Raw genomic sequence first — 16,193 nt, forward strand, 5'->3', positions numbered from 1 at the left:
TGCGGCAGTTTACTGTCCATGTGCCAGTGGACTTCGCGGACAAGTGATTGGTAGGAAGGCCAGCGCGAACCATTTTGTGGCGTAGAGGGGGGCTGGGGCCCCACGGTCTTCGCGCTTGTTGATCGCGCCTCGAGGTTCCGTTAAGCGCCCACCTGTAAGCTCAAAGAATTGCGTCGCGTAACTTGTCCAGAACGTCCACCTCCTCCCAGTACATCTGAGAGAAGCCACCTTGCCGCTGCGAGCCTCGTCCGCACCCTGAGCCTTCGTCACGGGCGTGTATCGTCCGCAGACTACTCGCAGCATTCAGACTCCATGGCCTACGTCGCGGCGCTTCTACAGGGCGACTACGAGAAAGCAATCGGGCTGATAGATTGTGCGCTGTTGACATGCAGTGCCGAGCAGGTGGCTTCAGAACTGCTAGGAGCCACCTTGCAGATGAACGCCGTGGCTCTCGTTCTAGGAAGTACGCACTCTCTATTCCGCGCTCAGAATCTCATTGACGCTGACTCACAGGAACGCCGTCTCTACGTCAGATACTAAAAGCCCAATTCCCTGAAACCGTGGCGGAGTACATCCAGTCCATTCACGCAGACTTCGTCCCTAAGTTGGCACAATACATACACTTCGAACTGTCCGACCTGCTGGACGACCATTCTCTGACGGACGCAGATGATCTACGGCTTGCGTCGGGCGCGCTACATGCCTGTACAATCCTGGCGCATGGCAAGTTTCCTGAGGTCGATCCAGAGGATATTGTCGACGAGGAGGAAGAGGAGAACGACACGTTCTTCAAGGTCAAAGCAAAGGGAAAACGCCAAAAGAAACGTACCAAGTCGCAGATTAGCGTACCAATCGACCCGAAGCCCTTTCAGGACGCTGGCTACTCCCCTCCCCGAACGCGGGCGCAAGCAGAGGCACTAGCGAAGTCTATGCTTCGCGAGATCAAGTACTTGTTCTCGGTATGTGATCTTAGCGTGTTGGCGCCGCCAAAGTCTGACTCCCGATTGACAGGACTATCTCGAGATTTTGCAACTTCCTGGGACGACGGACGCGATAGAGCGCGCTCTAGCAGGATCGTGCTCGTCGACGCAGGTACCAGAGGCGACAGACGATACAGACGCTCGAGCTTCGTCGACGACAGACGCGGCTGCCGGCGGAGGAATGCAATCGGTGTCTGCAAACCCGGCGAGTGAACGAGATCTCAGAGCGTGAGTTTGTCTTGCTCTATGGCAAACTATCCCTCACATCGACCCTCAGGATGATAGAGTTCGACGTCCCAGAAGAGCTGGGAGATTGGAACATCTTCCTCTCAACGCGTGCATATCAAGATCTGCGAAAAGCTCGTCGCGAGGATCAAAACCGCTACAAAATCATACTCAAGAAGATTAGGTCAGTGCTTCCAGTTTCTGTGCTGATAAGCACAGACCATGACCCTTGGCGCATGTAGACATCTGTCGAAAGGCCATTTCTCCGACGACAACCAGAAGCGTTTGTCCAAGACGTCCTCCAAGGTTCCCATATACGAGGCAAAGATGACAGGAGATACACGCCTTGTGGTAAGTCACTGAGTGTATGTGCGATTGCCAGCGGTCCGCCTAAGCATACTTCTGCAGTATCAAGTTGATTGTGTCGCCGACTGGCAGGTACGCGCTCAAAGCCTTCGTTCTCAACGCGACTGATATCCCTTCCTAGAATCCGGGCATGGAGCGACAGGGTGCGTCGAGTACCGAGCCAGCATTCCCAAACATCGCTGACATCCTCATGTAGTGATCAGCCTCTACGGCGTGTTCACGCACGCGCAGATGGACGATCGGTTGCGCCGCATCTTCGACGCTATCGGCAAGGAGGTTGGTAGGAAGGGGAAGGAGTACCAACAGCGCTGTATCTACAGGCAGCGGCCCGCAGTCAGCGGCGACAATGTGTTCGAGCCAGCCACGTTCCCTTTGGCCGAGGAGACGCCGGCGCGCGACTCTGACGAGGAGGAAATACAGCTGCCGCCCGAGGACATGGAGCGCGTCAGTCCTCCTTGCCTGAGTCGCGACTAACTGTTTCTGACGCTTCGTATCAGGTACACGAGCTACTGACGCTGGACAAGTACTTCCTGTTCTCTCAGGCAAGTTGACGTTCTGCGATAGTATTTTGAATACGTGACTGACAGCCCCGATTTGCAGAACGTCTTGAAATGTGAGTCGATGCGTGTGCATGTTCGGCGCTGAATTCACGAGTCTTGCAGGTCTCATGGCAGATGTCGACGTCGCGCATGTTTTCCGCCTTTCGTAAGCCACTTGGGACTCGGAGTATGCACGCACTCCTGACCCGATTATTGTAGCGGCAAGGAGCTTGAGATCGTCAGCCATGTTGGATCATGCTATGTTCTCGGACGTAGCGGTACCGGGTATGCGGTTGACCGATCTCTTGGCCGGCTATTCTCACCCTTTCGACCATAGGAAGACGACCACTATGCTCTTCAAGATTCTTGGCTTGGAGAGATCTCATCGGCTCAACACGCATATCATCCCTGAACGGCCGCGACAGCTATTCGTCACGCAGTCGCATGTCCTGGTAGAGAAGGTCGAAGAGGCGTATAACAAATTGGCGAAGACTCTGGACATCGAGACATACTCGAAGGACGAAGTAAAAGCGCTGGCGATGAAGAAGAATGAGACCGCGAGGGATCATCTAATCAGGAGTGATGACAAGAAGGACCGGGGCAAATCCTTGCCTCAGCGCTTTAGCGACCTCAAGGACGAGCATTTTCCTCTGTTCGTCAACTACGACAGGGTGAGCCGTATCATTGCTGATGGAACCGGTGTCTGACAGCATCATTAGCTGTGCCAGCTGTTCGAAGGGGATGCCGCCAAGGTCGCCACCGACATTGGGAGCGCCGACGAGTCGAACTTGACTTCGCGCATCATGCGGCGCTCTGGGCGTTTGGTGACATACGAGCTCTTCTTGACGGCATACTGGCCGCATTTCTCTCAGAAGCTGACAAAGGGCCTTGGTAAGTACTGCGGCTCAGTCGTCGCCGCACCTTGATTAATAGTACCTCAGATCCTTCACTCGTCTTCAGCGAGATTATGGGTGCGTGCAGTCGACAATGCCTGCTTTCTTTCTCTCGAGCTCGGACGAACAGGTGTCATCAAGGGCTCCGAGGAGGCAAGCCTCTTGCCTGACCGGTGTTTGGACCGCCAGACGTACGAAGGCCTTAGCGTCCGAAGACAGTCCACTTTTGCCAACCGCCGAAACCTCATCTACGACATCTTCATGCAATACACTAAGGAAAAGGCTTTGCGCAATGATTACGATGCGGCTGATAGGTGGGATCGCAGTTGCCATCGACAGACACCGGCTAATGTTGACGCTCGCCAGAACATACAATATCCTGCGCATACTTCAAGAGTACGGTTTACAAGGCAAGAAGATCGACTACCTGTGCGTTCCTCCAACAGCGTCTTGCACATCAACTGATAAGTGTGCTTAAGCTACGTGGACGAGGTCCAGGACAATCTACTCATCGACGCCCTGGGTATGTCATTAGTATGCGTGCGAACGGGCTCATCAACGGATTCGATAGTTCTTCGCTACATCACTGGAAACCCCAATGGCTTATTCTGGGCAGGCGACACGGCGCAGACGATCTCAGTTGGAAGTGCTTTCAGGTTCAACGACCTGAAGGCCTACCTTCACAGGCTCGAGGAGAAGCAGATCCGCATCACGCAAGGCAGAGAGCCGCGGGCCTTCCAGCTAACGACGAACTACAGGTCCCATGGTGGCATCGTGGATTGCGCTCATTCCATCATCAGCCTCATCATGGAGTATTGGCCTGACAGCATCGATATGCTTGCTCGCGAGAGGGGACAAGTCGGTGGCCCGAAGCCTGTATTCCTCACGGGTTGGAGCAACGACAACGTGCGCTATGAGCAGTTCTTGTTCACTTCATCGTGCGTCGTCCGATTTCAGTCCTCGAGTGCTTCATAACGATCTAGCGGTATACAGGACGGGCAATGCCATCGAGTTCGGGGCAAAGCAGTGTACGCTCTGACTTCGCCGCGTTCGGATATATACTGATATTTCCGCAGGCATTCTCGTGCGACACGAAGAAGCGCGCCAGAGACTTCGCAAGGAAGTGGGCGATATTGGCTTGATCATGTCAGTACAACTTCATGAATGTTCTCGGGCTTCAATGGCTTACTGTGAAGTGTAGGACCCTCTACGAAAGCAAGGGCTTGGAGTTCGACGATGTGCGCCGCCTTTTCTCCCATAGCATGACGCGCTCATTTACCGTATGACAGGTGTTATTGTTCAACTTCTTCCATGACTCTTCCGTGGAAACATCGCAATGGCGAGTCGTTCTCAATGCTATGGATTCTGAGCATCGACAAGAGGTCCCAGCACCGCGCTTCGATGAGAATCTTCACGCCGGCGTGTGTAGCGAGGCGAGTACACGCACCCGCATCCCCATTTTACGATGGCTCATGAAAACCTGCAGCTCAAGTTTCTGTACGTCGCGATCACGAGAGGCAGGAAGAACGTGTGGATCGTCGACACTTCGGATCGTGGCGAGCCAATGCGGGTGCGTCGACCGTCGTGTACATCCAAGATCACGCGCGCTGATGCACTGCGGCGCAGATGCTACTTACTGCGCGTGAACAAGTCGAGAACTGCAGTCCCGAAAACGCTCCCAGGCTCGCAGTGTCCTCGTCGCCGGATGAATGGAAGGAGACCGCCGTCGAGCTCTTTAAGCTGGAGGTGACCGACCCAACTGATGATTTCGAATAGAGCTGACCTGTGACCCAGCGATATATGCAAGCTAAGATGTGCTACGAACGAGCAGGGAGTCTGGTCGAAGCCGCCATCTCGCATGCGCACTACCTACGACAGCAAGCCGCGCTGAAGCCATCCGTGGGCCACAAGAACGCGTTGGCAGAACGCCAAGAAGCATTCGCGGAGGCGGCAACTGCCTTCACAGAGTGCGCCCTCACAGCGGAGACCGCCGGGCAGAAAGAGCGACAAGAGGCCTACTATCGTGCTGCTGCAAATGCGTACTTGGAGGCGAGCGACGAGGCGAGCGCTGCGAGGGCTTTCATCAAGGCTGGGGACTTCGCTGAGGGTGCTCAACTGTACCGCAAACTCGGGAACTTCGACGAGACTATGAGAGTCGTCCGGACGTACCGATCACAGATTGACGAGACCTTGGGAGAGAAGTTGACCAACGTGTCTCGTCTCTACTACTTCCAAGCCAAGGAGTTCAAGTAAGTACACACGTCCTCCTGCCGTTGACTTGACCTGACTGGCCTCTAAGGAAAGCTACTACGCTATTTGAGTCTGTGGAAGATGCGCTGGAGTTCCTCGAGGATACTCCCTTCGACGTTGAGAAGGCGTCACTGCTGGAGTCGGCCGGCAGACTTCAGGAAGCAGCAGAGCTTTACCTCGACGACAAGCCTCTTCATGCTGTCCAACTCTTTCTCGAGGACACTAGTAACAGTCATTCCGTCGAACGAGGCTGGCAATGCGTGCAAGATGGCTTGTGGAGGGAATTGGCATATGGTGCAAATGTGGACGATGCAAAAGCAAAACCACTAGTGTCAGCCTACCTCGAATTGTCCGCAAAGCTGATCAGCGAGCAGCCCAACTCTGCACGCGCACAAGAGGTAAGCGAATGAGTTCCTAGATCTTGATGCATTGCCTCACCTCATGACCAGTTCCGCATGTTTCATGCCCTGTGCGAGAGGAAGACCCTGACACTGCAAGCTCTCGCACGGTTCTTCTTGATCGACAACAATCCAGCGGCCGCCTTCAGAAGCTTGCAAGGAGTTTTCCATCCTCAATTTCCCAACATCCGAGAAATGCGGGAGGACGAGCTCATCGAAGTCCTGCTGCTCTATCGAAACTACGTCCGCCTACTTCACGACCTCGCCTTCGACCCCGCTCCGTGCCAGAAATCCAGCGTCCGACGTATCTTTGGTCTGTACCGCGCGGAGAACGGCAGGGCGTGCTTCATCCCAGCTGGCACCTTCCTTCATGAGAAAATTCTGAACTTCGCACCAGCCGGTACACAGTTCACTGATGATGGTGTCATCGTGCCAACACAACCCCTTACACGGATGCTGTCTATTCTGCTGCAGAACAGGTTACACACGTCATTGTTGGACGAGAACCATCGATGCCAGCATGCGACGGTCTTTCGTACAGTCTGCCTGACATTCACGCTCTTGGGCAGCTGCAATTCGTACAGATGCACGCGCGTCCACCCGGAGCCAGCGTCCCTGGATGCAGCTTGGTACAATCGACAAGTGCATCTTCATCTGCTGCAAATCTCCATCTTGGACTACGACATCAAGGAATTTGCGGACGATGATCGTCCTCGATACCAACGGTCAGACCCTATGACGTCTCCCGCAACGCCTCATTGACGCGTATCTTCAGGTTTTGGATTCACAAGCTGTACGAGACGCTCTTCCCAGCCACCGCGAAGTTGGGCGCTGTAATAAGCTTACGAAACAAACTCGTCCCCGAAGCCCAGAAGTACTTCCAGCAGGTCAAGTACTGGTGTCAAGACTTGCTGAAGGCTGGAGCTGGAGCCGGCTCTCAGGTCTTGCCAGTGACAACAGTGCTTCGCGTTGCTCATCTGAGCTTCACATTCGACCGCATCGATGCGCCAAGGTATATGAGTGGTACACCCGCGATCGAGGATCTTCGCCGACGAGGCGGGCCAGCCTACTTCTACAAAGGCCAGTACATCGTACCTCAGCTACTTGCGGCTTTCGAAGGACATGGTCTACAGTTTATCGACGCTGGGGTTGTGTTTTTCCGGTATGTATATGCTTGAATGAGCGTCGCACGTTCACTGACAGCCCTCAAGACAGGTTCTCGACGCCAAAATCTCGACCGACATCAGCGCTCTCTGCGACCTTTGCGAATACTTGACTGGGTGTTTCGTGCTTGGGCGGTCCAAATGGGGATTCCACGATGTAACCCTGCCAAAGAGCTGGATTCTTCCTCTCGTAGACCGCTTCAAGAACCCCAAATTCAACCCCAGCACCACCACATTACCCATCTTCGTCGAAAATCTCGCGGTACTCTTGAATCTCTTGTATAACGGCCTGGAGAGTAAGCGGTGTGCAATCTCCTTGTCGAAGTCGACTTATCGTGTTTCAAAGGGACGCGTTTCCTTCGCTTCGAGGGCACAGAATTATCCGATAGTAACATCATTCGAGGCGTCTTCATCGCGAGAATGTAAGTCAATTATATCCTGTTGCAAGAGTACTGAACTGATCATTCCACGCGCGTCTTCAGCTGCCGGATGCTCTGTGCTCGTGCGTCTCCGATCTCTGCCCAGTTCACTCACTGACATCGTTTAGTGGGATATAATATCAGCAGATGGAATGACGAGCGGAGAGTACGAGAGGCCGTAAAGAACAGCATCATGAAGGTCTTCGAACGTCCGCATGCCCAGAATCCAATTTTTGAACAGTAAGCTCTGAATTCCGCGATGGTCGACGTCCATCGCTCACACCTGTACAGGTACTTGCGTACCCGCGGTTGGGCTGATCTCAAGCGGGCCTATGAAGAGAGCGCAAAGGGCCAGCTCATGGACGAGCTGATCACACTTCGGCTCGAGAGGACGCTCTCCAAAACGCCGATACAGGTACCTGGAATGCCGCGCCATGTTCCTTTCAAGAATGCCAGCACCATCCCCGCCGTGATAGGACACGACTTCTTCATCTCATCTGAGCTCCGCGCCGATGCGCCCGTCTTCGTTCCTGCCGCACTCAAGGTGCAAACAAAGGCCCTTGCGGACTCTAGCGTTACTGAGGGAGATATGGGCCCTCTTGCGCCACAGACAAAGGATGGTAATCCGGAGGTCTCGTCGTCGGCGCGGCAGGAGAACGAACTACAGCGGCCCCCTCCCACGACCGCCCAGAAAGTGGTCGCATACAGATTGCTGTGCGCTTATCGGCGCAGGAGGCGACGGCGCGAGGCGAAGCGGGTGCGTGCCGCTGAGGTTCTTCAAGCAGGATATCGCCGGCTCGTTGCTCTCCGCTCTTTGGCGGATCTCGACAGGACGAGACAGAACTTCTTCTCGGCGTGCGTTGATCAAGGCCGCGAGGCTCTCTTTCCTAGTCGCGCGTCCAAACGGATCTACTATGGCGCCCTACCTCATGTCCTCACCGCCCTCGATGTTGTCATATCCCACCTGGAGTCGGTCAAGTCCAAGGTCAAGCAGGAGTTTGCGAAGCAGGATCACCTGAGGCTTGAAGCGATGAGTGAGAGACTGACGGAAGTCAAGTACGTCGCCCGTTAGGATCGTAGCATAACGACCATATCTGACTGTTGGCTTTCAGCAAGGCTTTGCGGCAGGCCAAGTCCTCTGCGGAGAAGCTCCGTCCTCGAAGCTCAACTTATAGCTCCTCGCAATGTGTTGAGCTGCTGCAGGAGCATACGCGCAGGCTCATTACGCTGGCGGAGGGTCTTCCCTCGGGACGACGAATGGCCATCGAGTATGATCTAGAAATGGCCGTCGCGAGCATCGTCGAGTACGAGGAGAGGGAACGGAAGAGGAAAGAAGAGGAGCGCAGAAAGCAGATGGAGAAGCCGATGCTGAACACTTACGACGAGTACGATGAGTACTACTAAATATCTGACTGACTTTCCTGTAAGCTTGCCGGACGCCGCAGGACTTTGCTTGTATTTCTCCATGTATGATGTGATCACGGTTCTGTTGACTATACGCAGTTACTCGGCCTCAATTTGCTCTTCCAAAAGACTGTACCGAAAGGTGAACTCGAAAAATCATGCAGGTTGCGAACATTTTGTAGGTCTTCACATCCTCAAGCCGGCGGAGGCGGAGAGTCACATGATAGTAGCGACGCCGAATATCTGCTCGCTCGTAGGATGGGCGTACATGACAATTGAAAGTGGTGACATCCTTCGAGTATCCAAAGAGAGCAAGGACCAGTACAAGTGGACGCTTGTCGCGAGTTGTGGGTCCATATGTCACGTGACTTGTCGGTCAGCCGGCTCCGGCGGTGACCATCTCCTTTCTTCGCACTCCATCAGTCTCGAGGTCGCTCGCCGCCTTCGCCCTCATCCCCATCGCCAATATCAATTTGTTTGCCGCCTTCATGGCCGATGCGCGTACACAAGATGACATGCGCAACCCGCTAGCACTAACAAGCGCAATGACAAGTGCCTTTTCCGAAGATAAGATGGTGTTCTCCTGAGCTTCTCCTGCACAGATGAGTGCATCAAGAAGAAGACATGTCATTTGTAGGCCGGACGACGCTGTAGACAGAGTATGCGTGCGATTTGCTGTCGTTGACTTCAGCGTGAGGTTTCTCAGGATCTCACTAACGACGTCCTATCGGTGAGTGTATGCCTCACGTTTCCCCTGCCTGGCTGACGATTCTGTAGCTGCAGAAATAGTTCTTATCCTTCACGAACCGACAACGAATAAAGAGCTCTTTACAAGCGCGTCTGCGTGTGTGTAAGCACTGCCAGTGCCAGTGATGGAACTGAAGGTGTATCTCTACAGGTCGCATCACAGAGGATTGTTTGACTGACTACCGAAGTAGAAGCGATAAGCCAGCACGTCATTACGCCAGGCGCGTATATTCGCGATGGCCCGGTGCCCTTCAGGGTGTGGCTGATGGGCAATGGGCGGCCATCGCTTATACGATTGCAATTGCGAGCCAGTCTCAGTACTATGACTATGCGTGCAACTCGCGCGTGAATGACCACCAGAAGAGCCCGCGCTTCGTGTCTAGAATGCAGCGCCATGACGTGAAGCGGAGAGTTTGTGGCGTTGAGGGGGGAATCCTAGTAGACCCCAGAGAAGTACGGCAGGTGGACGCCTCGAGGTCTCGTTAGGCGCCGACCTATATATTCCTCCGATTGCGAGAACTGACTTCTCCTGAACCGCCATTACGCGTCCCGCTTAGGCAGTTCCTCTCAGAGATATCGACCTCGCTCATACAGCTCCAACTTCCCTTGCGCATCCCAACATTGAGGACACCTTCATGGCCGATCCGATTCCTTGGCAAAGCGGGTTCAGCACGGCCCACAAGTCCACATCAAACGATGGGACGGGCAAAGACGCCGGGCTCATCATCGCACAGCTGACTGCAGATGGCATCCCATTCGATGGGGCGGCCGTTATGGCCATCGGCGGTGAGTCGTCGTTCCGCTCGTCGTCGTAGATCATGGCGTCTGATGGCTTCCCGATAGGCGCGCCCGTCCTCTGTCACGAGCTCGTGCACTCTTTCCCATCCACGGCTGAAAGCTATGCGGACTCATCGCAGGCGAAGCTCCTTCCAAAGCTCGCCACGTACATGTACTTCTCGCTGTCCGATATTCTGGGCGAGAAGTGGCTGTCGCGGATCGATGATCTACGGCTTGCGACAGTCGCGTGCGATGCCTTTCGACAGTTGTCCGACGCCCGCTTCGCGGGAGTTGGCGAAGAGGATGACGACGTCGGAGAAGGAGAGCACGATTTTGATCTAGGTTTAAACATCAAGGTCAAGACGCAGAAGCAGTTGCAAAAGACACGCGCATCAGCTGCCGCTGCTATCGACCCCGAGCCTTTCGAGACCATCGGCCACCCTGTACCTCGCTCTCACGCGCAAGCCCAGGAAGTAGCGACGAACATGCTAGAGGATGTCAAAGAGCTGTTGGCGGTTCGTGTCCGATACGTTATAGTGATCATCGCTGAACCGTGTCGCAGAATTATCTCGATGTTATTCAACTGCCGCAGACATTGGAAAAGATAGCAGCCGCGCTCGAAAGCGCGAATTCGCAAGCCAACGATCTTGAAGAATCGTCCGCTACCTCGTCTCATGCGATGCCCGCTGCGACGCCTTCGGCCCTTCCAGACGCGTCGGCTCCTGACATCGCGATCGAGTTGGAACATGACCTGAGAGCGTAAGCAGGTCTACACTCGGCGCTTGCAGCGTTCTGACTTTCCCCCAGGACACTCGATTTCGACCTTCCGGCGGAGTTGGGTGACTGGCATGTCTATCTGTCGAGCCATGCCCATAGGGACATCCGGAACGCCCACCGCGAAGACAAGTCCCGTTACAACATCATAGTAGCCAAGATCCAGTATGTCCGTTGACTGAAATATGAATATATGTTGTAATGAAACTCTGCTTAGACAACTATCCAATGGCCACTTTTCCAACGACAACCAGAAGCGCCTCACTCAGACGGGCGCGAAGGTCCCGATATACGAAGCCAAGTTGACGCGTGATAGTCGTCTCGTCGTATGTACTTTCCGCAGATGGTCTGTGCGCCCTGCTCAATCACGCTGTAGTACCAGGTCGATTGTGTCATGGATGCAAAGGTGATGGATCTTGGTTGCCCTCGTACTTGATAACTTAGACCTTTTCATCGTTCGCAGAATCCCGAGTTAGAGCGTCAAGGTGAGCGTGGTAGCGCACTACTACAGAAGACATTGCTCATCGCGAGTCCGTAGTAATCAGGCTCTATGGCGTGTACACGCACGCTCAGATGGACGATCGTCTCCGCTGCATCTTCGACGCTATCGGCGCGGAGGTCGGCAGAAGGGGGAAAGAGTATCAGCGGCGCTGCGTCTTCCGTCTGCCGCCTGCCAACGAAGGCGACAACGTCTTCTCGCCTGCTACGTTTCCCCTCAGCGATAACGTCTTGCAGAAGGAGTACGAGGACGTTCAGTTGCCCCCTGAAGACAAAGCGCGCGTAAGTCCTGCATCACCTGGCCTCTTTATGTGTGCTAGCTGAAGTTTGCGATAGGTGCACGAGCTGATCAAGCTCGAGAAGTACTTCCTTTTTTCTCAGGTCCGTCGGTCGAACTAATGGTCATTGCTCTCGTTGTTGACCCCTCATATAGACGGTGTTGAAATGTGAGCCAAGTCGCGTCCGAGGCTGACATTAACTCAAGCTGCGCAGGTATCGTCGCCGATATCGATGCCGCGCACGTCTTCCATCTTACGTGAGAGAGAAGACGGCCTAGACCATGTAGGCGATGATGCTAATGGCATTGCAGAGACAAAGAGCGTGAGATCGTCAGGCATGCCGGCTCGTGCTACGTTCTTGGTCGCAGCGGCACTGGGTAAGGGCCCATCGGCTTCACAGTTGGCTTCTCACACCTTTCACGTTGCAGAAAAACGACCACGATGCTGTACAAGATGCTAGGCATAGAGCGCGCTCAGCGACTCAACACGGAGGGAACATCGCGGACCGTGCGCCAGCTCTTCGTCACGCAGTCACATGTGCTCGTCGAGAAGGTGCAGGAGGCTTACGATAAGCTTGCCAAGTCTTTGCACGTCGAGGTCAGCTCGAAGCAGGATCTGATGGCTCTGAAGGAGAAGAGGCCTGACGCCAGACGGGACTACCTCATCAAGGACGACACCATGACAGTGCAAAATGAGACGTCAGTGCAGCGCTTCAGTGACCTCACGGATCAACATTTTCCTCTATTCCTGACTTATGACAAGGTGCGACTCATTTCCATGCAGTAATCGCACATCTGATGCCTTTCCAAAAGCTTTGTACGCTTCTCGAGGCGGATGTGCTTCCTTTGGAGGAGGATTTAGTCGGCGAGGACTCCAGCAACCTTACCTCGCGCGCCATGCAACGTTCTGGACAGTTGGTAACCTACAGGTTGTTCTTCACAGCATACTGGCCCCATTTTTCTCAGAAACTGACGAAAGGACTTGGTAACTATTCCCTCGAGTCGAAGCGGGCAGGATCTCACATAGTTGCATAGATCCGGCTCTTGTGTTCAGCGAGATCATGGGTACGTGGATATTCCCAATGTTTCCGAACGCGTGCTAATTTGACTGCTTTGTTGAGGTGTCATCAAAGGCTCAGAAGAAGCAAGCGCTCTGCCGAGCCATTTTCTGAGCCGAGAGGGCTACATGAATCTCAGTAGAAGAAGGCAGTCTACCTTTGCGAGCTGCAGGAACGTTGTTTACAACATATTCGTGCAATACGACAAGGAAAAGGCACGCCGTGGAGACTACGACGCAGCTGATAGGTAGGTGATCTTAAAGCTGTGAATCACTGAATTCATCGTGAATAGGACATTCAATGTATTGCGGATCCTTCGCGGGCAGGGCACAGCGGGTGGGAAAATCGACTACTTGTGCGCGGACCCTTGTCTAATTCCTAATGTCTCACTGAGCGCAATTGACAGATACGTCGACGAGGTGCAGGACAACCTGCTCATTGACGCGCGGGGTGCGACCTATCTCCAGTTCATAGCAGGTTCGACTGATGTTTGCTTCACTCAGTGCTGCGCTATATCACCCGCTTTGCAAATGGCCTGTTCTGGGCAGGCGATACAGCGCAAACAATATCCGTCGGGAGCGCTTTTCGCTTCGACGATCTCAAGGCCTACCTTCATCGGCTTGAAGAGAAGCACAATTCCGTCATCAACAGAAGGCCACCACCCAGCTTTCAGCTTACGACAAACTATAGATCTCACGCCGGAATCGTGGACTGCGCGCAAACAGTCATCGAGTTGATTACGAAGTATTGGCCCGACAGTATCGACCAACTTGCTCGCGAGGAAGGAGAAGTAGCAGGCGTGAAACCCGTATTTCTCACCGGGTGGAGCAGCGACACGTTGTGCTACGAGCAGTTCCTGTTTACGACGTCGTGCGTATGCCTTAAGGGCCAAGCCTTCCGTCCTTTTCTGATTGTCCCGATACAGCTCGGGAAATGCTATCGAATTCGGTGCGAAACAATGTACGCCTAGGCCCTTTTGGCTGATCGCGTGTCTATGCGACACGGTTAGCTGAATATGTAGTACTGATTATGCTGCTTCTCAGGTATCATTGTTCGCCATGAAGAAGCGCGTCAAAGGCTGCGTGCCCGCGTTGGCAATATTGGCTTGATCATGTTCGTCTTCCGTTTGTGATACACAATGAATAGCTGACTAAGTCGAACCTCCGTTTACAGGACTCTGTACCAGAGCAAAGGATTGGAGTTCGACGACGTGCGTGATACTTACATCATGAATATTCTCTTGATTGAGAATTTCTAGGTTGTACTGTACGACTTCTTTCAGGATTCACTCGTAACGGCATCGCAGTGGCGAATGGTGCTTAACCACATGTCACCGGACTATCACCCCCACATACCTGCTCCTCGATTCGAGGAGACTCTGCATGCTGGCGTTTGCAGCGAGGTATTGTAGTCAACCTCTTTCATCCAGCGATTGCGTTGACAATGTCCAAGCTCAAATTTCTATACGTTGCCCTCACGCGTGCCAGGAAGAACGTGTGGATTGTCGATACCTCTGAGCGTGCCGAACCTATGCGGGTAAGCGCCCTTCTCTGGAAAATTATCGTGCACGTCTAAACGCTTCATCAAGCTTCTTTTGACATCCTGGAATCGAATCGACAACCGGACACCCGCTAACGTGCCTCGACTCGCAGTCTCGTCGACGGAGAAGGAGTGGGAAGAGGAGGGAATCGAGCTATTCAAATCCGAAGTAAGTAACATCATGGCCTCAACGCTGTCGCCCTGGCTAACTTTGTTTCAGCACTTCGACGAAGCCAGGTTCTGCTATGAGCGAGCTGGCATGCACGTAGAGATGGCCATCGCACACGCTTACTATCTTCATGGATGTGCCGCCCTCAAGCCATCCGATGGGTCCAGGAGCGCAATTCTGGAACGCCGGAAAGCATTTTTGGACGCCGCAACTGCATTCATCGGATGCGCAGAGACTGCAGGAGCGAGTGGCCTCCCTGAGCGACAGAAGGCATACTATCGTGTCGCTGCGAACGCTTATCTAGACGCCGATGATGATGCCAATGCAGCAAGAATATTCGTCGAAGCCGGCGAATTCTACAAGGGCGCTGAGATCTATCGCAGATTGGGCAACTTCGACGAGACGGTCAATATCGTACGAGCTCACGGGCCACACATCGACGCCACCTCGAAGTCGAGACTCCTTCATGTATGCCGACTCTATTACTTCCAAGCGAAGGAGTATAGGTGAGCCATACGGTGCTTACTAGCGAGTTCAACGAAGCTCATTGTGCTACGAACACGCAGAAAAGCGTGTGATTTGTTCGGATCTCTGGATGAGGCGTTGCAGTTCCTTGAGGAGACGCCCTTCAACGTCGAGAAGGCCGCGCTGTTGGAATCGGCCGGCAGGTTCCATGAAGCAGCAGAGCTACAGATAATCGACAATCCAGTGCACGCGGTAGATCTGTTCTTCATGGATCCTGCCGATGATCTGGCTATCAAGCGAGGTTGGGATTGCATATTGGATGGCCTGTGGACGGAGCTCGCGTTTGGAGCCAACATTGAGGCGGTCAAAGGGACACCACTCGTCTTGTCCTACCTTCGTCGCTCCGAGGAGTTCATTCGTGCTCATCCAGAATCTGAACGAGCGTTTGAGGTGCGCTACTCCCAAATGAGGATATTTAACATGTCATTGATATCCTGCTCCAGTTTCGCATGTTCCTCGCCTTGGTGAAGCACGACTCCGACGAGTTGAAGTCTCTTTCTCGCTTTTTCCTGGGCTCCAAGAAAGCGGCCCCGGCTTTTCGGTGCTTGCAAGGCGTATTCCAGCCTCAATTTCCAAACATACGAGACCTGCCAGCGGACGCGCTGATCGACATTCTATCATTGTTCAAGGAATATGTGCGCCTTCTGCATATCATGGCCTTCGACTTCTCCCCGTGCGACAAGACCAGTATCTGCCGTGTACTTGGACTGAGGCACGCGGAGAACGGCAGATCATGCGTCGCTCCCAGCGGTACCTTCATATATGAGCAAGTCAGAATCTTCCGGCCAGAGGGGTCGCAGATCACCGACAATGGGGCAGCCGTGCCGACGTCATCACTCACGCGTCTTCTGTCTGTGTTGCTCCAGAGCAGACTGCACGCAGTATTGTTGGATGAGGAGTTCCGTTGCAGACAGGCGTCGGTCTTTCGTACGATTTGCTTGGCGCATACGCTTCGCGGCAGCTGCAACTCGATGATGTGCACACGCGTTCATCCGGAGTCGTCTTCCCTCGATCCCACATGGTATAATCAGCAAGTCCAGCTTCATTTGCTCCAGATTTCGATTCTCGACTTCGATGTCAAAGACTACAGCGATGACTTCAAGCGTCCTAATTACCAAAGGCACCGTGTCTAGCAGAATTTCGGTCTGTCCGCCTTCTAATTCATCTCCTCAGATTTTGGATCAACAAGCTG

At 53.8% G+C, this 16,193-nt stretch overlaps 1 protein-coding gene across 1 annotated transcript; it reads left to right on the forward strand.

Moving 5' to 3' along the window:
• Positions 1–312: 312 nt before the first annotated feature.
• SCHCODRAFT_02521045 (uncharacterized protein) lies at positions 313–16,134 on the forward strand (the record flags this gene model as incomplete). Its single annotated transcript, XM_050343469.1, has 67 exons — positions 313–463; positions 514–959; positions 1,012–1,208; positions 1,258–1,389; positions 1,448–1,556; positions 1,614–1,643; positions 1,693–1,714; positions 1,768–2,015; positions 2,069–2,094; positions 2,159–2,184; positions 2,234–2,276; positions 2,330–2,395; positions 2,448–2,781; positions 2,830–3,001; positions 3,052–3,081; positions 3,134–3,317; positions 3,370–3,432; positions 3,483–3,526; positions 3,575–3,941; positions 3,997–4,031; positions 4,080–4,149; positions 4,205–4,241; positions 4,293–4,424; positions 4,490–4,573; positions 4,630–4,749; positions 4,798–5,252; positions 5,303–5,651; positions 5,703–6,376; positions 6,427–6,813; positions 6,863–7,110; positions 7,161–7,236; positions 7,297–7,316; positions 7,362–7,473; positions 7,525–8,289; positions 8,346–8,618; positions 8,662–8,984; positions 9,061–9,189; positions 9,240–9,270; positions 9,329–9,367; positions 9,573–9,729; positions 9,942–10,170; positions 10,228–10,676; positions 10,724–10,920; positions 10,969–11,100; positions 11,153–11,261; positions 11,399–11,420; positions 11,474–11,715; positions 11,770–11,814; positions 11,867–11,879; positions 11,926–11,968; positions 12,023–12,088; positions 12,140–12,473; positions 12,524–12,695; positions 12,746–12,775; positions 12,832–13,015; positions 13,061–13,123; positions 13,175–13,218; positions 13,272–13,638; positions 13,694–13,728; positions 13,812–13,881; positions 13,942–13,978; positions 14,027–14,170; positions 14,221–14,304; positions 14,357–14,476; positions 14,528–14,982; positions 15,043–15,391; positions 15,445–16,134. 67 exons carry the CDS (start codon positions 313–315, stop codon positions 16,132–16,134), a joined length of 11,931 nt encoding a protein of 3,976 aa, XP_050197053.1.
• Positions 16,135–16,193: the final 59 nt, after the last annotated feature.

This window comes from Schizophyllum commune (genome assembly GCF_000143185.2).
Source record: "Schizophyllum commune H4-8 unplaced genomic scaffold SCHCOscaffold_17, whole genome shotgun sequence".
Classification (NCBI taxonomy): Eukaryota; Fungi; Basidiomycota; class Agaricomycetes; order Agaricales; family Schizophyllaceae; genus Schizophyllum; species Schizophyllum commune.